The sequence below is a fragment of the Merops nubicus genome, unplaced genomic scaffold (genome assembly GCF_000691845.1).
Source record: "Merops nubicus isolate BGI_N331 unplaced genomic scaffold, ASM69184v1 scaffold18111, whole genome shotgun sequence".
Taxonomy (NCBI): Eukaryota; Metazoa; Chordata; class Aves; order Coraciiformes; family Meropidae; genus Merops; species Merops nubicus.
The window spans coordinates 81,605-99,937 of NW_008590468.1; the positions used below are offsets into that span (position 1 = coordinate 81,605).

The following is an 18,333-nucleotide window of genomic DNA, read 5'->3' on the forward strand; positions in this document are numbered from 1 at the left end:
GCTTTCAGCCTAAAATACCAATAATTACTTGGTTGGCATTCAGGAGCCTGAATTGCTGTTTGAGAATGAATTCTATATGGTGCTGTAAATTTTAATTTTAGCCTATTAAGCTCTGAAGCAAGAAGAATGAAATACTCTTTGTGCTGTCTCGGTGGATGAAGTGTTTAAATTAGTGTATATCCCATTCTGAGGCAGCTTACCTTCCATGGCTCTGCTAAATCCTTCTGTGCAGAGCTACAGGTCCAGGGTTACAAATGCTGTAGGTACAGGTTTATGGAGAACGTGTGACAGTGTCAGTCTGCTCAGCATTGCTGGCCAGGGTAGTGCAAGAGCCAGCAGCTGGAAATTAAGCCCTCTAAGTTAATAATAAGAAATTTCCTGGGACCCTGAATGACTAAACACAGAAGATGAGTGTGTGGGTGGGAGGTTACCAGGAGAGGCAGTTTCAGTCCCCTCCCCAGAACTCTCTTTTGTGTTCCTGTAGAGAGATCTCAGTCAGAGCTCTTCATTCAGACAAACTCTGGTTGCTCCCTTTGCAGCTCCACCGAAGACGGTCAAACCCCCCGAGGAACACCTGAAGGCCGAGAACATCCAGCTCTCCAACTCCTTCAACTACAACGTGCTCCAGCATCTCGGCCAGTTCCCACCTCTCATGCCCAACAAGCAGATCGTGGAGTCCAACAGCAGCAGCCAGCAGAATGCTGGTGGGAGCAAGCCTGTCATGTCCTACGCAAGTGCTCTGCGGGCTCCACCCAAGCCCAAACCTCCTCCTGAGCAGACAAAAAAGAATAGTGACCCTTTGTCTTTGTTTCAGGAACTTAGCCTAGGTAGTTCATCAGGTAGCAATGGCTTTTACTCCTATTTTAAATAATCAAATTATTTTTTTTAGAGAGAATTTAATTTTTATTTGTGTCAGTAGATCTAAGGTAGTTGGGGCTTCACCTGTAGTTGCAAATATTCCCTTTGTTTATATTAGTAAATATATCCTCACTTAATCGCTTTGCTGCTAGACTTGCAACTAATTTTTTTTAATTATATTCCATTATTTTGCATTTTTTGATGTGGGTCGGTTTTTTGGAAGCTTTTCTGTAGGAAAACACACATGTTATTTTTTAATTTGTGTAACGTTAATGATATGTTGCATTAAACTAGCAGCTGAGAGATTACCTGTACAACTTTAAAAAAGAAAAAAAAAAGGAAAAAAAACAAAAAAGGAAAAAAAAAAGTTTGTCTAAATTGTATTTAAGAAGATTGTAAGTAGCATTTACATTTATTCAATAACATTAGCATACTATGCTGGGTTTCTGTACCAGAAATGGCCAGTTAATGTAAAAATGTATGTTATTTCTGCTTAAATTCATTTAATTTTTTTTTTTTTTTTAAATAAAGATGCAGCATCTTCTAAATACTTTCAGTTTTATCAGCTTTTTTGTGAAGGGATGCTGCATTCTCAGAATTTTATAGTTTTAGATTCTGTATGATGTGGTATTGTATTTTCCATCCACTGTAGGGTAAAGTAAAGGCATTCTTTGCAGACACCTATGCCATTGTTTGGAAACATTCAGATAAAAAGTATTGATATACTTTAAAAAAAAAAAAAAAAAACTAAAAAAGAAAGAAAGGAAAAAAAAAAAAGAAATAACAAAAAAACCCAAAAAAATCCTACATTTTATTTTTGGACAAGCTAGTAATATAAGCTTGTTTGAAAAGTTAATTTGATAGGTTTTTTAAATGAATCATGAAGCTGAAAATAAATTTTTAGGTATGTTGGTGCTTAGTAGATTTAATAACTATTTTAAAAAAAAATGCGTGAATTTAGTAAAATACTTTTCTGTTTGTTTGTTTAATTTTTTTTTCCACTATGCATGTGTAAATGTTTGTAATCTGGCTTTTTCCTTCCCCCTTCTCCAGTGGTATAAAGAATTGTGCCGCTTTAATTTTTTTTTTTTTTTTTTTTTCCAGTAAAACTTTTGGTACATTATTTGATGTTTACATTAAAATGTGACATTATACAAGGAAATTCAGATATTTTGCTAACTGTTTTGTTTGAGGAACATCATTAAAGAAGAGATTTAATGTTTGTCAAAGCTGTATCCAAATTAATCTAAATTTTTGGGGGATAAGGATGGTTACCAGGTTATTTATCTATATGAGTTCTGCTTAATTCTTCTCAAACCTGGCCCTTTAGGAAAACAAAATGGAAAAATAAGAGATTATGGGTTATTTAAAAATTAAAGAAACAAGTGTGAATGAAAACTCAGAAGATAAACTTTGTCCATAAAGATTTCTGGTCTTGCACACTGTTCATGCTTTTGTAGCTGGGGAGATAGAGAGGGGTGTTTGTAGAGTTTCTCCAGTAATCCTCCTTTTACACTTGAAATAACTTTAAATGTGGAAAATATTTTACAGGGACTGAGCTGGGTGTAGTTGCAGTATTCCTCCACTAATAATATACAAGAATTAAAATTTTAGAGCTGTGTGGGGGTTATTTCAGATTTTTACAGCTGTCCATGGGACACTTTACTAATGAGCAGTGGCTGCTGCTGTATTCAATCAGATTTTTGCTCTGGTTACAATCAGGTTTTTTTTTTCTTTGCATTTGACTTCATGTTTTAAGGCAAGGGTCTTTATGTAATGGGGTTGATTTAAACTCAGTACACTGCAGAGGTTTGCATATAAATTTTTTTATTATAAATCTTTGCTGGTTTATGATTAAGAAACTTATGTGAAATTTTTTTTCCTTCTTTTTGCTGTAAAAAAAAAAAAAAAAAGCACGCATAACTCGTTAATTTATTTCCTAATGTCTATACCAAACAAAAGATGCTGGGGAAAGGGAAAGCCCCTGCCAAGTTATGCTTACAACGTATGGCATCAAATCAAGAGCACCCAAAAAATGAGGAGAGGCCAAATTTTGCAACCTCGAGTCGAGCAAAACTGCTGTTCAAGGGGGTTTTGCCGAGCCGACGGCTGCGGAGACGGGGCCGGGGGAAATGGGTTCGCAAGGGCCGGGCGTGTGCTCAGTGTAAGTTAGCCTCAGTCCTTTTCCTGCAGCAGAAGGGTGCCACATCTCCTCAACGGAGCACCTGGCACTGCTCTGAGAGAAGAATCTGTGTGCCTGAACGTTGTAGTCTGTGAAGAGTTCTTGATGAGATGTGCGAGACTATGACAGAGGTAGGGTTCAAATGCACTTCACTTCGCCGAGTCGGCATTGTAATTTCAGGGGTTTCAAAATCACTCGTTTATATGGAGCAGTCTTTTGATTCTGTTCACCATATTTGAATATTAAACTAATAAACATCACTTGTTAATTTACTGCTATCTGTCAATTAGTTAAGGGGGAGATGGTCTCATCTCACCACATTTTATTTTGTTTTACACTGGCACTTGACTGACACTGAAAATATTACGGATAAAGGAGCATTTTCTCTCTCACTTACAATTTCACTTCTATGAGCTTATGAAAATCCCTGCTCATTTCAGTTATAAATTTTCCTAAGTGCTCTCACCCAGGAGTTTGATGATGATATGGTAGAGATCATCTGATGATCAGCCTTGGAAATGTTTAACATGAATCAGTTGCATTTCTTAGAGTTAATTTTTTTCCCCAAAAGATTATTTATTTTGAAATGTCTTGTTATATAGCTCTCTTAGTGAAATCTTTTGTTTTTAAAGCAAATTATCCAATGTTTATTGCAGTCATAGCTGTTTAAAAAAAAAAACAAAACAACCCAAGCTGTATTGTAAACTCTTCTAGGGCTTTAACTGAACTCTTATTAAAATCAAATTAAGCCTTACAGATGGCTCCAGTGGGCATTGGCTCAGGCTGCACTGTAAACGTGGAGCTGTTGCAATTATAGTAAAAATACAAAATTATGAGTTTGTTTATTATAAATTGTCTGAACTCTGAGAAAATCGATGGAGACTTGGGCATATAGACCAACGGATGATTAGGCTCCTTGGCTTTTTTTTATTCTTCAAAGTATAATTAGTGCTGAATCCCATGCTTCTTGTCCAGGAACAAAACCCCCTGTTGTTTGTGGAAAATATTTAAATGACAAGATCATCCAGATCTCAGCTTAGGAAGCTTGTATTTAATATCAAGAAAAAGTTCTTGTCTTATTTTCTTTGATTCCAGTTTTTCATGAGAAAAATCTAGATGTCTCTTGGGAGGTTGTCAGTGTGGTGTTAAGAACTAATAAAGAGTTGAAAGAAAGATCTTTCTAAAAACAAAAATTACTTTCTTTTTGCATTTCAAATAGAGCCTTTACTGTTTAGAACTCTACTTGGTGAATGCAGCTAGTAGATCACTATTTGTGTATATGTGAAGACTGAATTCTTATGAGGATGCAAGCTTTAAACTTGGCCTTCCTAAGCCAGCAAAAGAAGCCTTGGGAGAGGCTGCTCTCTTCCCTTGGCACAGAGGTCACTTGGAAAATGACTCTGAACTAACACACACCCCTTTTGATGGTCCAGTACTTCCCTGGGTAGACTTTGTTGTGGTGTGGGCTCTGGATGTGCTTGTCCCCAGCTTGCCTGGTTCTCTTGAGAGGAGCTGGGCTGCAGCTGTTCTGTGTGGAAGCTGGCTCCTTGGAACCAAACCCCTTGCATCCCTATTTTCTCTTGGAAGTTGTCATCTGGTGTAGTTTGCACTCTTCTACTTTATTGTATGGACTGTGGCATGACTCACCCTTAGCAGGACGTGAATGCTGCCACGGACTTCACAAACCCTATGAGTAGCATTCCCTACTTTGATTAATTAATGTTTTGTTCCCAGATTTGTCAAGTTCAGCTGTTTTTTGGTTTTCTTTTTTTTCCCACCGAGATCATGCTCTATAAGCAGTTCTTTTGCTATGTATTAATAACTCTGCTATAAGTAGGACTGAGCACGGTGTGTTTGACTACTCTAAATTTTTTTTTTAAATGAATTCAAGCATATCAGAATCCACACATTTCCAGAGCAATAAGCCCGTGGTGCTTCATGCACTGCCCATATCATCATTCACCTCATTTAATTTGTTTTGTTAGTTTTTTAAGTTGCTAGTTTTTCTAGAAAAACTGCAGACAATTAACTTGTCAAGATGGGTGGTGAAGATCTATGGTGCCCATAAAAATGTGCACGTTGGATTCCTTGACATGAATTATGGGCTGTTTCTGTTGGTTTAGCAATACTTGCGCCAGCATCTCTGTTTTAGTTGTGTCAGGGAGCAAGGATTGAATCATTCTAAATTTGTTTGTTTGTTTCATTCAAGGAGAATAAAAGAATTTACAGCAAATGCAAAGGGAATGTCAGTTCGGTGTGAGGTTTTTTGGCAACTTTAGCTTCAGCTAAGAAGTGTTGAGGTTTTTACCTCATTAAGGATTAATAGATGCTTCTGATAAATTACAGAAAACGCTCTGATCTGAATTTTCCAGACAAGTTAGAAGATATTGTCAGTAAGACTTTTTGTAAGACTTGCTTCCTCCCAAAGGGCAAATGCTTGTACAGGACCAGCTGTGAAGCCATCGTGGTGTGCCCAGTGAGACTGGTGATACTGTGCACAAAACAGCCAGAGCCCTGGGGTGCAGCCCTGCCAAAGCAGACTCGTGCTGCTGGTTCTGTTAAAAGAAAGTAGGCCAGAAATCCGAGTTTGTTCCCTTCTCTGTGTTCCCTTGCAGAAGGCAGAAGAGCAGCTTGCTGCCTGTCTGGACGCAGAGTGTGCATATGTGATGTCTGTGTGGCTGGAATTTAGGCTCAGGAGCTTCACTGGAGCCAGAACGTTGCTCAAGTATGACAGAGCAAGAACAACCTCATCCTCCTCTTCAGGCAAAACAAAGATGGGCTGCTCTTTTCTTGCCCCTTGATGATCATATATCAATGGCAATAATTTAAATGGATGCATTTAAATACAGGCCTTATTGTGTGTGTAGTGTATGGTGCAGAGCAGCCTGATACTCCAGTGTTTTAGTTGATAAAAACATTACAACACTCGTAGGGACACTGTCCCATCATGGGAAGTGGCAGCTTATTTTAAATGAAGCCTAAACTGAGGTTTATTCTATAAACAGTCTCTGTGCATTGGCCAGGTTCCTGGGAGGCAAATGTCTGACCATAGCACACTGGCTGGAGCCCGAGGGTTTGGTGTTAATCCCCAAGGCCCACCCTGGCCTGGCAAGGTGCAGCACTGTGAAGAGCTGTCTTTTGATGCTGATGACCTCTTGTGTCAGGTACATTCCTCAAGAGCTAGCAAAGCCAGGAGGGAAAGTGCCCCTCTGCAGTGGGGCCAAGGGTCTCATTGTGGGGCAGGGGAATTCTCAGATTTTTGGGACTTGCTGGAAATCACTTCCACAACTGTCAAGGAGAAGAAAGGAGTGATGGCCACAAGAAAGCAACAGAGTAGAAAGGGATCAGTGAAAACCTTTGTGAATTCCCTACCAGGGTGGTCAAACACACGAGCACCATGTACATGCTGCCCCTCTTCAGGCATGGACTAAAGAGAAGCAGGGGCTTTGCACCAGGATTTCTGAAGGACCCTCATTGTGTGCACCCATCTGTGCTCCCGTGGGTGCTGTGAACCCCTCAGGCCTGGCCTGGGTTGTTCTGCTGGGGCCTCTCTGCAGACAGATGCTGTTCTGAGCTCAGCTGCTGCTTGCTGAACAGCCTGGTTGGCTCTTCGGGGTTGTTCATCTGGCACCAATTCTGCACGTTCAGTGCTGCTGCTTTATGGGGTGGCAAGTGGCAGATGCCCAAGGGACTCCCAACTGAAGGTGTCCAGAGGTCTGGTAGTGGCAGGACCCACGCTCAGGATTTCGTGGTGGCAGGGGGTAGCTACTTGTCCTACAAATAATTTGCCTCTTCCTCTCCTGGGTGCATTTCCCACTTGGTTCTTTGGCTGTGTCCCAGAGCCACGTGTGCTCCTGGTGGTTGTGTAGCAGCCAGGTTCCCATCCCTGTTTGACTCTCTGCCAGCAAGGACATTTCTTTCCTAGTTTCATGCTACATTCCTGAAGTTTTTGTTGATGTTCTTTGCTACTTGCACAAGTTAAGTGAATGAAAACTGAAACTGGTTAGGGCTCCCCACCCCTTGCCCATATATTCTTTTACCTTTATGAAGGCAAATTACTTTTATTAACTCTCTTAAAACATATTATCAGCTCCCTGGCAGAGAGATTTAGATATGGCAGAAGAAATCTGCTGTAGGAGCAGTGCCTTTCCCACTGTGAATACCAATGACCAATTTAATGGACGGGTTCCTCATCAGCATTTCCTAATATATGGAAAAAGAAAATGAAGTCATCCTCATGCTTCTCAGTCTTACAGGGACCATAAGAAGTAGTGAATAATCCAAAAGGTTCAGCTGAGAGCAGACTGAGATGAAAGCTCAGTGACTTTAAGAGGCATCTAACTCAGCTGCCTGAGTTGTTGTCCTGTGCTGTTTTCTCTGCCTCATGAGTAAAGTGAGCCCAGTGAGGCTGTAAAACCTCTGGATCCAGGGCAGACCCTGGCACTCCCTGGGAATCTTTCCACTGACCTCACTGGGGCTTGGACAAAGTGATTTAGCCCTAATACAAGTGGGACTGTGTGTGAGACAGGTAAGACCTTCCAGGATCTGTTTATCTGAAATCTGTATTGTGCTTGAATATCACAAAGGGGACTAAACAGCTCCTTGGCTGGGCATCAGGCTGGCCCATGAGCATAAGAAACTACCTAGAAATTATTTTTTACCTAGAAGTGCTGCAGGAGAGGGATGGTCCTTCAGAAAATGTGTGGACAAAGGGCTTCCTGGGAGCCACTGGTCTGCATGGGGTGATAAACTTAGACCCACATCTCCAAACTCACTTATCTCAACCCCTTGCATGTCCAAGGTGAGGTCGTTGGGATGATGATGGCTGAGCTGGGAATGCCTTTGTGCCTGCCAGCTGCTTTGCTTAGATTAATCTGTGTTGTGTGTGTTTGGATGTCCCAGCCTGGGGTCAGCCACCACTGGGGTCACAGCAGCAACTTTCCTTTCTGTTGTCACACGTGAAGGATCTCCCTAGAAACTACCCCGTTTTCCTGAACAATGAAAATGCAAATGAAGAATGTCAGCTCTGTACCCAAAAATAAGATTTCAAAACCATTTAGCATTTCACAGTGGTTCAGTGACAGCTTGAAGACTTGCAGTTGTCTCTCATGATGAGAGACAGGCAGAGCTCCCCAGCTCATCCTCAGAGCTGAGCACCAATGAGTGCCTTAGCCCAAAACTTCTAATGTCTGTGTTATTTGTACTGCTTTTCAACTTCAAAGAGCTCGAAAAACATTAATGCAACTTCACAAAAGGCTTCTGTTCTTGCTGCCACTCTACAGATGGGGAAATGGAGACGTGCCTGAACCTGGCTGGGGGCTGCTGGGGCTCAGCACACCCAGATGGGGTCTGGCCACTGGCAAGGCCATGGGCAGCCCCTCGTACCAGCACACAGTTGCTGGATAGTTTCTCAAAATATTTGAATGTGTCATGATTTCAGACCTCTTCAAACTGCTCAGAGATTTTTCTGTTTCAAAATCTGTCTTTCTTTAGAATTACTGACAGAGACGTGCAGAGGGATGGACACTTCAGTTTCCTTTTCCCCTTCTTTTTTTAAATTATGGGCTGAAAAACCTGTGATGTAAAGCACAGACTTCCTCCTACCTGGGGAGAAAATGCTGAGCAGATTCTGAAAACTGAACTGTAAAAACAAAAGACAGCACCCATCTCGTGGTGCAGGGGGACTGTGGTGGTGCAAAGGGCTCAGCTGGAGGGGCTGGGTACATGCATGGGGCTTGGGCACCCCTGGTCCCCCTGGTGCTGCAGGTGGACAACCAGCCTCTGCAGCATTCTGTGGTGTTTTAGGGGCTGAATCTCCTGGGTGTTTCAGCCAAAATCCTTTCCTTCTTGGTAGCTGCCTTGAAGGATTTTTCCTGAAGTGTAGTTTTAGATACATATGCAGTGAGCAAAGCACAGTGTTCTCAAAGAGCCCATTCACAAAGAACAAATGAGAGCTCTGTACAGTAAATACCATCCAGAATTACACTGTCATTCTGGACCTAGCAGAATTTGATGGGCCAAGTGATTCATCCATCAAAATAATTTTCCAGAAAATCATGCTACTCCAAGAGTATGCTTTTTATTAAAGGAAAATATCACTCTTAATGTTCAATACTTCTTGGCTTTGCCATCAAAAGTTAAAAGATTAAGCAGAACAAAAACTGTATCTCACAGGTTTTTTTTGTGTTTGATTCAAAGGAATGGAACTGCAGGGTGTTAATTTGTAGGAGGAATTTTTATGCCAATGCCAGGCAAAGTTTGGGGGGGGTTGTTTTGGGGTTTGGTTTTTTGCTTTTAATTTTAACAGTTTAATATACTAGCATGAGGATCTCCAGCTTATTCCAGAGTGGTGAGCTAACCCTTCTTAGGGAGGTAGAGGAGTACACCATGAATGGGTTGATGGACTCACCAGGCTATTTTTCACTGTCTTTCTGACCAAGTGAGGTGTAAAAGCCCAATATCCCTCATGGGGGCACCCCCAGCTCCACCAAACACCTTCTCCCTAAGAAGGCTGCGTGCTCTGTGGCACAAGCTGTCTCTCACAGAGATTATTTTTCCCCCAACTGCATCAGCACAGGGCATCCCCAATGGGCACAGCGCAGTGCCATTCACCCAGGACCCACTCCAGAGCTGAATGCTCTTTCTGCTTTCTTAATAAAAAAAAAAAAAAAAAGGAAGAAACAAAGCAATAGTTACAAGGAGACGTGCCTTGGTTGGGGGAGCACACACCCTATAGCGAGACCCAGACATTTTAAAAAATACAAATCTTTTCAAAGCCCTTTCTGGCACGTTAGGTGGGCGCTGGGAAGATCAGTGCTCTGGTTCTGCATCCATGCAGGTCTCCCAGGGGTTCTGGGGGAAGCGAGGCAGCGCGATCAGGAGGAGGGCGATGCCGAAGAGGAAGAGCAGGACGAAGGAGGAGCAGGCACAGGCAAAGGACCAGGAGTAGCTGTACTCAATCCAGACTGTCTCCTTGCTGTCAATCATCCTCTTCACCGACTGTCTCATCACTTCAACAGAGATGATGATGCAGAGACCTGGAGGAAGATAGGAAGAGTGGGCGGAATAACCAGCTCTCAATTCTTCATCCCTAATTAACCCCCTCATCTGTCTTTTTGCATACAGGAATTGCAGTGAGAGTCCCAGGTGAGTCATGGACTTTGAAGGAACCAACGCTCAGAACTGCTTAGAGCTCTGCTGTAACCCAGGCCACCCGAGTCAGCTGGTGACATGTTGGGTGTGATCTTTTAGGCAGGCTTGGGTGGGAAAGGCAAAGCAGTGGAGGAGTCGGTGCCTTCCCCAGGGAGCCCTCCCAAAGTCTTAGTATGGTTTTTACTGAGGTGATAATTTGTAGCTCTGTCTTTCAGCTATAATGACATGTCAAGGTATTACTAGACCATGTGAAAAATGCAGTCTTGATGTTTTCAGGAGATATCTGCCTATTTTGGGTCTGGATCAGCTGTTTCTTTGGTCTGAGATTTAATCAGTGAGACAGGACAGTGGGTATCCCTGGTTTAGACAGGGACCAGCACTGAATGTGCTAGAAATGCCCATTTTGAAGGTAGCTGGAGAAAATACCGACAAGCTGCAGGGTAATGCTCAGTGAGAAGGACATTTTCAGAGCTGCAGCAACACATAGGACTTGTAGTCTGACTGTGGCTAGGAGGAAAATGACACTTTCAGGGCATTTTTAGAAGTGTCTCCTTTCTCCCAGTATCTGAGTTTCTCTACACTGTCCTATGAACTGAGTGCAAGTACGTGAGCACTGAGCCTCCTACCTGCAAAGGTGTAGAACATGGAGGCTGGCTTCAGCAGATAGTCCCTCTTCTTCCCAAAGGATAATAGGACACAGATTGTTCCGATGATTGCAAAGCCAATGCTGAAGATGGCAATAGCTGCTGCTGAAATGCTGTATTCTGCCAAAACAAACACACAAAAAAAGGCAAATGCATGCAAATTCTGAGCATGGACCCATCAGCTGTGGTGACTTTGCAGTAGGTCACTGAGAAATACATTTACTCCTGCTGCTGTGGAAGAGGTGGCTCTGGTGAATTGAGTATTTCCCTCAAAAGCTGGGGCAAGTACTAGCCACACAGCTTTCGAATGTGAAAGGTATAAGACCAGAGCAGGAGTGGGAAACACTTTCTGAACTCTTCCTGAGGGAGCAGATGGCACCTGCATTGGTCTGGTGGAGCTCTGGGCTGGAGTCGTTTTAGCTCTGCTGCAGACACGTTGCTGTTGAAGCCTCACCAGGCTCCACACTCGGATTTCGTCTGTCAGCCCACACTGCTCTCAGAGCAGACTGACACCTCTGTGCTGGTTTTATGCCATGTGTGTGCTGCAGGGCCCCGAGCAGCCCCCGTGCCTGCTGCCCGTGGTGTAGGGTGCAGCCAGCCAGCCCCGTGCTCCCCAGGGCTCAAAATCCGAGCAGCAAAGCAGCCAGGAGGCCAGAGGGGAAGTGTTTTATCCCTGCCCCCCCCCTTTAAGACGATGATTTCCAGCTCTGAGAAAACCCAGTTTCCTCAGGGCATGGGGATGAACCTCCACAAAGTGTCCTGGTTTTCACTGAGGCAGCAGAGACGTGCGCTGGACACTTCCCCTGGCCGAGCACACTTCAGTGCCTGAGTGGAGGGGAGAGTTGTTAATTGAATAATTCAGGCCTTCATTTACATATTGCATTCGTTTTCAGATTAGTTTAATATTTAACACATGTAGCCATGCGTGAACATCACAGTGCCTGATGATATTTGCCTTTCAAGCCATTAAAAAAAATATCTCCCAGGCAAAACCATGAAGAATTTTTTGCCTGTTACTAATTAGCTCCCATCAAATCGTAGCTCTTTCTGCAAAAGGGAACAGCAGATCCCTCTTTGTTCTCACTGCTTTTCATACCACTGTTTTATTATAATTCCCTTAATGTCTCTCTTTACTATGTTCTGGAACTGCCTGAAAGAGTTTCTTTCAATGTAAAATCTTTTGCTGGGGCTTAAGCTTTTTCTTTTACTTCAAAGTAAAGAACTTCTTCCTGATTTTTTTTTTTTTTTCTGAAATTACTTAGAAGTCATCAGGTGCATTTTTAAAATTGGATGGCTGGATGTGCTGGTGTATAAAGGAGCAAAAGCAGGTAGCTCAGATATGTGTTCTTCTATCCACTTAGAATTTCCAGTCTTTCCTGTCATGGGAAACTGCTTTTTTTTTTTGCAGGGGTTTCCACCATTATTATTTCCACTGGAAGCAAAGCAGATTGTCATGTCATCACCAGCTCCTCTCCTCCTTAACAACATGTGTTATGTGGCAAACTAGAAAGGAATTTGTCCTTAATGAGAGGGTGAGAAAGAGAGAGGAGCACGTTAGGTGAGGGCTCAAAATATTTGACTTTATCTGGGACTTAATAGAAACATGAAATTTGCCTGTGAAAGCCCTGCTCTGTAAACATGGACTGTGAGAGCCTTTGTAGACTCTCTGTTCCTTCTTTCCATCGATTGCTCTGCTTTTTACATGACTTTCATAAAAAATCAATATGAAGCCTAAAATTCCTAAGGGTCTTCACTGTCTCTGTAGTTCTTTTCAGGGTCAAGACTCTGCTTGAGGTATGATTTTGTTCATGTCTTCTTCCTTCAGTGGCAAAGGCTCAGGGTTTGTGAGTAGTGCCAGTGTCGTAAGGTCATTTTTATGCTGAAAAGACTTTTTGCACTTTTCATGTGTACTGACATTGTTGTATATTTGTGAGACAACTTTGAGTAAAAATCGCACTTAGGAGTGTGAGCATATATAAAAATTATTCTTGCTAGGAAGTTGGCATTTGACCTTGTTCAGAGCATTTTTTTTACGTTTTTCCCAGCTTGTGGTATATAATAGAATTTCCTCTACTGCTCTCAGTGGAACCAGAATTAACTTTCATTTTGGGGACCCCTTTACCTTAAATCTTCTGTGCACTTCAATTAAGAAAACATTTTCCAGCATCTTTCTTACCTTTCTGGGTGGTTACTTCAAATATCTCTGAGCTCTCTCCTGGTGTGAAGTGCTTGAAGTAGGAGCAGTGGTGTTCTGAAAGGGAAAAGGAAATTTAATTTAGTGTGCCTGGAAATCTCTGATAAAATCTCTGTAGTAAAACTGAATTTGCTCTTTATTGATGTATCAAACTTGCAATGTTTTGAAGGTTCCCTGCCCTCGGTGATACTGGCAAACTGGAATTGGATGTGGTTTACCTGGGGGCAGATGAGTGGCACATGAAGAAGATAACTTCTCTCATTCTGTCTTTGGCCATTACATATTTCTGCCTCTCTGTGTAGCTCTATCTCCTGGTGGGATTTCCTCGTGCAGCCTGGCTTTGCTGACGTTCACTCCCATCAGAGCAGTCTGTTAATTTGGTAAGATGGCAGAAGTCCTTGTCTGGACTTGACGTGAGCATGCTTCTGGGTACGTGGGGTACGTATGGAGGGGTTGTGAAGTGAACAGGGGCCAAGAGTGTGGGGCAGGGGGTTGCTGGGAGGAGGGAATTTGGTAGCTGAGTCTCTCAATGACCATGATATTGCTTCATACTCAGCCTAGAGAGAATCAGCCAGCGAAGCAATGTCATGGCTCTCAGTAGACCCATGGGAGGCTCTCAGCCCCATTGGGGTGGGGAAGGGTCTGGTGAGGACGTGCTGACTTGAAGCTTTGGCAGCAGCAGGGTTAGGGTGGAGGGTGTTCTTGCTATTTATAACTGATTTAATTGAAGATTTGAAGGGGCTGGGAGAACAGTTGCTCGCCAGGAATTTGGCTGGCAGGGTGTGATCGTGGAGACGCGCTGAGCAGCGCCAGCTCTGATTGCACTATTCTGCTGAGCTGGGCTGGAGAGGACACGCTCAGCGCCTGCCCCAGCACCCCTCCTGCCCCCTGGGTGGGACTCCCACCAGACTGGGCAGTTGTGCCAAGACTGCACGAAGCACAGGCCCTGCCTGCAGCGAGGGGCCGCCTGCTCAACGCCAGCAGCTCCCGTCCGCTCAGCAGTGGCCTTGGCACCCGTTTCCAGGAGATGCTGGGAGAAAGCCTGGTCCTCTCCAGCATCCAGGCTGGGCCAGGCTGCTCCAGGACAGGCTGTGGGTCAAAGCCTGAGCCGGGGTGTAGGACCATGCAGGGTGTGCTCTGGGTTTCTGCCTGGGGGCACATTGGGTGTTTCTGTGGTGATTTACAGCGTTGATTTCTAGTGGCAAGAAGATAGCAGCGTATGGTATGTTACCTGCTGGACCTTGTGGGGGTTTTCTGTCATGTAAAAAGCAGGTTTTGGGGTTACTGATTCAAGGAGGATTTGTTTACTCTCTCCCAGGAGATCAACAATTGTAAAACAGGGCGTTCGGACCTGTTAGTGCAAGATTCCTTCAAGATGTTTTATCTACTTTTTGGTTTTCTGAGCTGACTTTTATTGCATCTGCAGCTTCTCCTTGCTGGAGACTAGGCTGCTGCTCAGCTCTGGCATCTCCTGGCCTGTTCCTAGCAAATGACTGGAAGGAACATATTTGAACCTAGACCTCTGTGACTGAAGCTGGATATTTTGAGCCCCAGAGCAGATGTTGTTTGCCCCTGCCATCAACTGAGTGGTGGCTGAGGCTGAGCATCATGTCTGGTGATCCCACATGGAGGATCCTTTGGCTCCTGTGATAAAGAGGAAGGACATGAGGTGAAACTGGGTCATTGCATTTTGGGTTGTTTGGCTTGGCTTTCAGTTCATTCTCTGAAAAGCCTGAACTCAAAGGAGTCCCCAGGTGTGTCAGCTGTACAAAGCCCAAGGTGAAGCCCCCCAGACATGGTGTGGTGGGGGACACAGCACAGCTTTGTGGCCATTGCAGGTGAGCCAAACCAGCCCAGTCCACCCTCCAGTCTGTGAAGGCTCATCAGAGAGGGAGCACCCCCCCCTTCTTTTGTAGGCAGAATTATCTGCAGGAAAAGGAACTGCCTCTGTGTCTTGTGGCTCATAGCAAAGCTCTGCCAAGGTACAACAAATGTGGTTATCACAGAAGTGAGCTGGCTCTCAGGGAGGTGTTTTTGGAAAATGCATTTATTGTGGTAAAATAGAACCATTTTCGTTTTAGTGAATTGATCTATTGTTTTCAGTTTAAAGATGCTTTGGTGCTCTGCTGAGCTGGGAGTATCTGTTTCAACAAGGCTCCATGTTATTCAGGAGAACTGAGGCACTTCAACGCCTCTCTGGTGCCATCATTAATAGGAGAAAAACCCATTTGTGTCACACCACATTTACATAATGGATAGGATTTTAAATGGGTTTTGTAATGGATGAAAACTGTGTGGCAATCTTTGTTTCCCTCCACTCCTAATTGCATTATCTCTGCCACGAGGCCACCTCAGTGTGCTGATGGGAACAGCCCAGAGTCTCTGTGGTCATTAAGACTCACATGAACTTCAGGGTTGTAACGTGGTTTATGACACAGTGCCCTCCCCCTGCCAGCTCCCCTCCCTTCAGACCCACCATTCCTGGATGACCACTGTGTGGGGGCAAATGGGCCAATCCATGTTTGCTCTCTCCATGCAGAGCCAAACTCCAGTGCCACACGCTGCTGGATGCAGCCATGGGACGCAGCAGAAGCTGAACTGTGGCTGAACTTTGGGGTCTACAAAATGGAAACCTCATGGGGGAAGAGAGGACAGAAAGGCCATGAGATGTTTGGACCATGCAGAGTTTCAGGTGGCAGCTGAAACTGATGAAACCCATGAGCATTGAAGTGACACTGGCCAAGGGGCTGGAGTCCACCTTGCTCTTGAACCTAAGATGGACACTAGGACGTGGGGTTTTGTGGCAGGCTGGATGGTTAGAAAAGCCTGCATTTTAATGTGAGGTTTCCACTGGTGTTAGTCTGGGAGACAGGACCTGTTGCTGTGATTAGAGGAGGTGTTATGGTGAGGGCTGAGTGGTGGAAGGGGACAGAACTTGGGCTCTGACCTGGCCAACCAGCCAGAGGAAGGCCTTTGACACACACTGAATTTTGGAGACAGTATCTCCAGGTATTTGAATTTCATAGTGGTCTGGCAGAGTGAGAGGTTTGTGCAGACAGGGGCAATGTGGCAGCCCTGCTGCTGATAACCCATTTGCTCAGGCACTTTTCCTCTCCAGTGGCCTGAACTCAGTTTCCCATAGTTGCAAGGAGCTATTTAACCTGCTGGCAGGACACAGAGACTGTGGAGCATCCCCCCTGCTGCTGCCCAGCATGCAGGTGCACAAGAGGACAACACCTACACGGAGTTACTGGCAGTGAGAGCAAACTCAGTTACCACCTGTAGTAAACTGCCTCACTGCCCACAGAACACAGTCAAAAATGCCTCAGTATCACTCTGAGTTTGCCCAGTTTTAACAGCCATCTCCCTGATCCTTTTATTTCTTACAGCAGGACGCTGAACCCTTTCCAATTTGTCAACATCCTCGGAAGAGGGCTGTAAAATTTTAAAGCTCTGCTTAAATCACAGCCCTGCTTTGTGGACTGTGAGCCAAGTCATCCTCCCCATTTTGCACTGTGCTGAGCCCCAAACCTAATAAATAATGTTAATTGTGCCATCCATTTCCTCCTCAGGGAGCGACTGGTAAATGGTTATTAATGCAGTGATAAATTCTTATGTTTCTTTTCCAGCCCTGGCAGTAATGCCTGGTTATGTCTCATGATTTTCAGGAAAACAAGTGCCCACATCTGCTCTTTTACTGCATGTTTGTTCATTCACGTTTTCTCGACTGCTGCAGGTCTCAGAACCCTGGTGCTTCCCCGCTGACATCCCTTCCCAGAAGTGAGGAATCAATCGTGAGGCTGCAGCAGCGTTTAGCAGCCGGGTCCACGGGGGCTCCTGGGGTGAGTAACCCGGGGACTAAAATATATATATTATAACTGAGGTCCAGCTTTCACCCTTGGAAACCTCGGATGCTAATTACAACACAGGACGCCATCCAGATTCCCAAATATCTTTGAAAACTGGAAAAGCACCTCCAGGGTGGGGCGGGTGGCTCAGCGCCCCCCCAGCATTGACTGTGGCGCTGGGAGGTGGTTCAATGCCCAAGCGAGCACATGCTGGTGTCTGTCAAAGGCAGTAGCTGCTGCCCTGCCTGTGAATCTGCTTTTTGCAGCAGATGGGTGTTTATGAGTTTTATATTTACCCCGCAGTTGTGGGATTTTTGGTGGTTATCTCTCTTGTTTTTCCTTTGGTGGGGGTTTCCCCCCGTGCCTGAGGAAGGGTGTACAGAGGAGAGTGTTTCTAGGCTCCTAAGTACCTTCGCAGAGACATTAAGCATACGGATGACACACTCCCAAATTTGGTTAGAGGCAGATCTGAACGCTGGGGCTGAGCTCCTCTCTTCAGAACATGTAATTTGGCCAAAGAGATAAAGAATTGCAGTAATACACGGAATACACTGTAAGGCCAGGCAGTAAGATTTTCCACAGGAAATTTTCAAATACGTGTTAAGATAGAGATTTCATTTCAAGCAGCGAGTCTAACGTGAAGGCAATCCTGTTATTTCTGTTCTGGAAAGCATCCAGTAGCCTCTAAGCCTTCTGCAAAAGCAGCGTGGCTCAGGCACGGGGGGGTATTAGTGCACGCCGCACCAGTGCTGCTGACTTTGCGATCAGCAGAAGCATAATGAGCTCCTTTCACCCGGGAACGGAGCGGTCTTCCCGGAAAGCAGCTGAGCCCACTCCCCCCACCCTCCCCATCCCCTGCGCTGGAGGAATCCGGGATGGAGATGTACGTGGGACCAGGCTGCTGTCCCCGAGGTGGGGGGATGCTCAGGAGGTCACTGAGAAATTGCTTCAGACTCAGTTTATGACTTTTTTGGGGAGGGGAAGTTGGCAAAATATACTGCAGGTCCCTCTTCCTCCCTGCCCTGAGGAGCAGTTGCTAGTGAAGCAGCTCAGAGATAACCTAACGCCTGCTGTGAACAGGCTGTTCCCTTGTAGCTCTGTGCATCTGGAAATCCTAAAGATCCAGCTATGTACAGCGAACTCATAAATCCTTTTTCTTGCCCGCTGCTGTCGGTGTGCCTGGCTGCTGCGGGACCCTTGGCTGATGTCAGCAAAATTTCCACCATCCCAGTTTCACTCTGTGATTTCCACCGTGTCCAAGCATGGAAGGGAAGGAGCCCTTCTCCCCACCACCGCCATGGTCGTGCAAGAGACTCAAATATGGTCACAAACAGGCGTACAAGGCAAGAGAGCGCAGGCTTACAGCGAGAGGGGTGACACTGAGGTGTGCTGGCAGACCACCACGAAACAGCCCCATGCAGCCCCATGCTAAATTAGCTGCCACAGCAACACGCA

General features: G+C 44.8%; 2 protein-coding genes across 2 annotated transcripts in view; one reads left to right on the forward strand and one right to left on the reverse strand.

Moving 5' to 3' along the window:
* Positions 1-2,200, forward strand: part of HELZ (helicase with zinc finger) — a 67,082-nt gene extending 64,882 nt beyond the window's left edge. Inside the window, 1 exon segment of the mRNA XM_008949961.1 lies at positions 540-2,200. Within this exon segment, the coding sequence (XP_008948209.1) occupies positions 540-871 (332 nt within the window). The 3' untranslated portion in view covers positions 872-2,200.
* Positions 2,201-9,745: 7,545 nt separating this feature from the next.
* The window catches only part of CACNG1 (calcium channel, voltage-dependent, gamma subunit 1), a 9,026-nt gene continuing 438 nt past the window's right edge, over positions 9,746-18,333 (reverse strand). The window contains exons 2-4 of the mRNA XM_008949963.1: positions 13,013-13,087; positions 10,819-10,956; positions 9,746-10,077 (exon numbers count right to left, since the gene is read on the reverse strand). Coding sequence (XP_008948211.1) covers positions 9,851-10,077; positions 10,819-10,956; positions 13,013-13,087 — 440 coding nt within the window. The 3' untranslated portion in view covers positions 9,746-9,850. The remainder of the gene's footprint in view (positions 10,078-10,818; positions 10,957-13,012; positions 13,088-18,333) is intronic.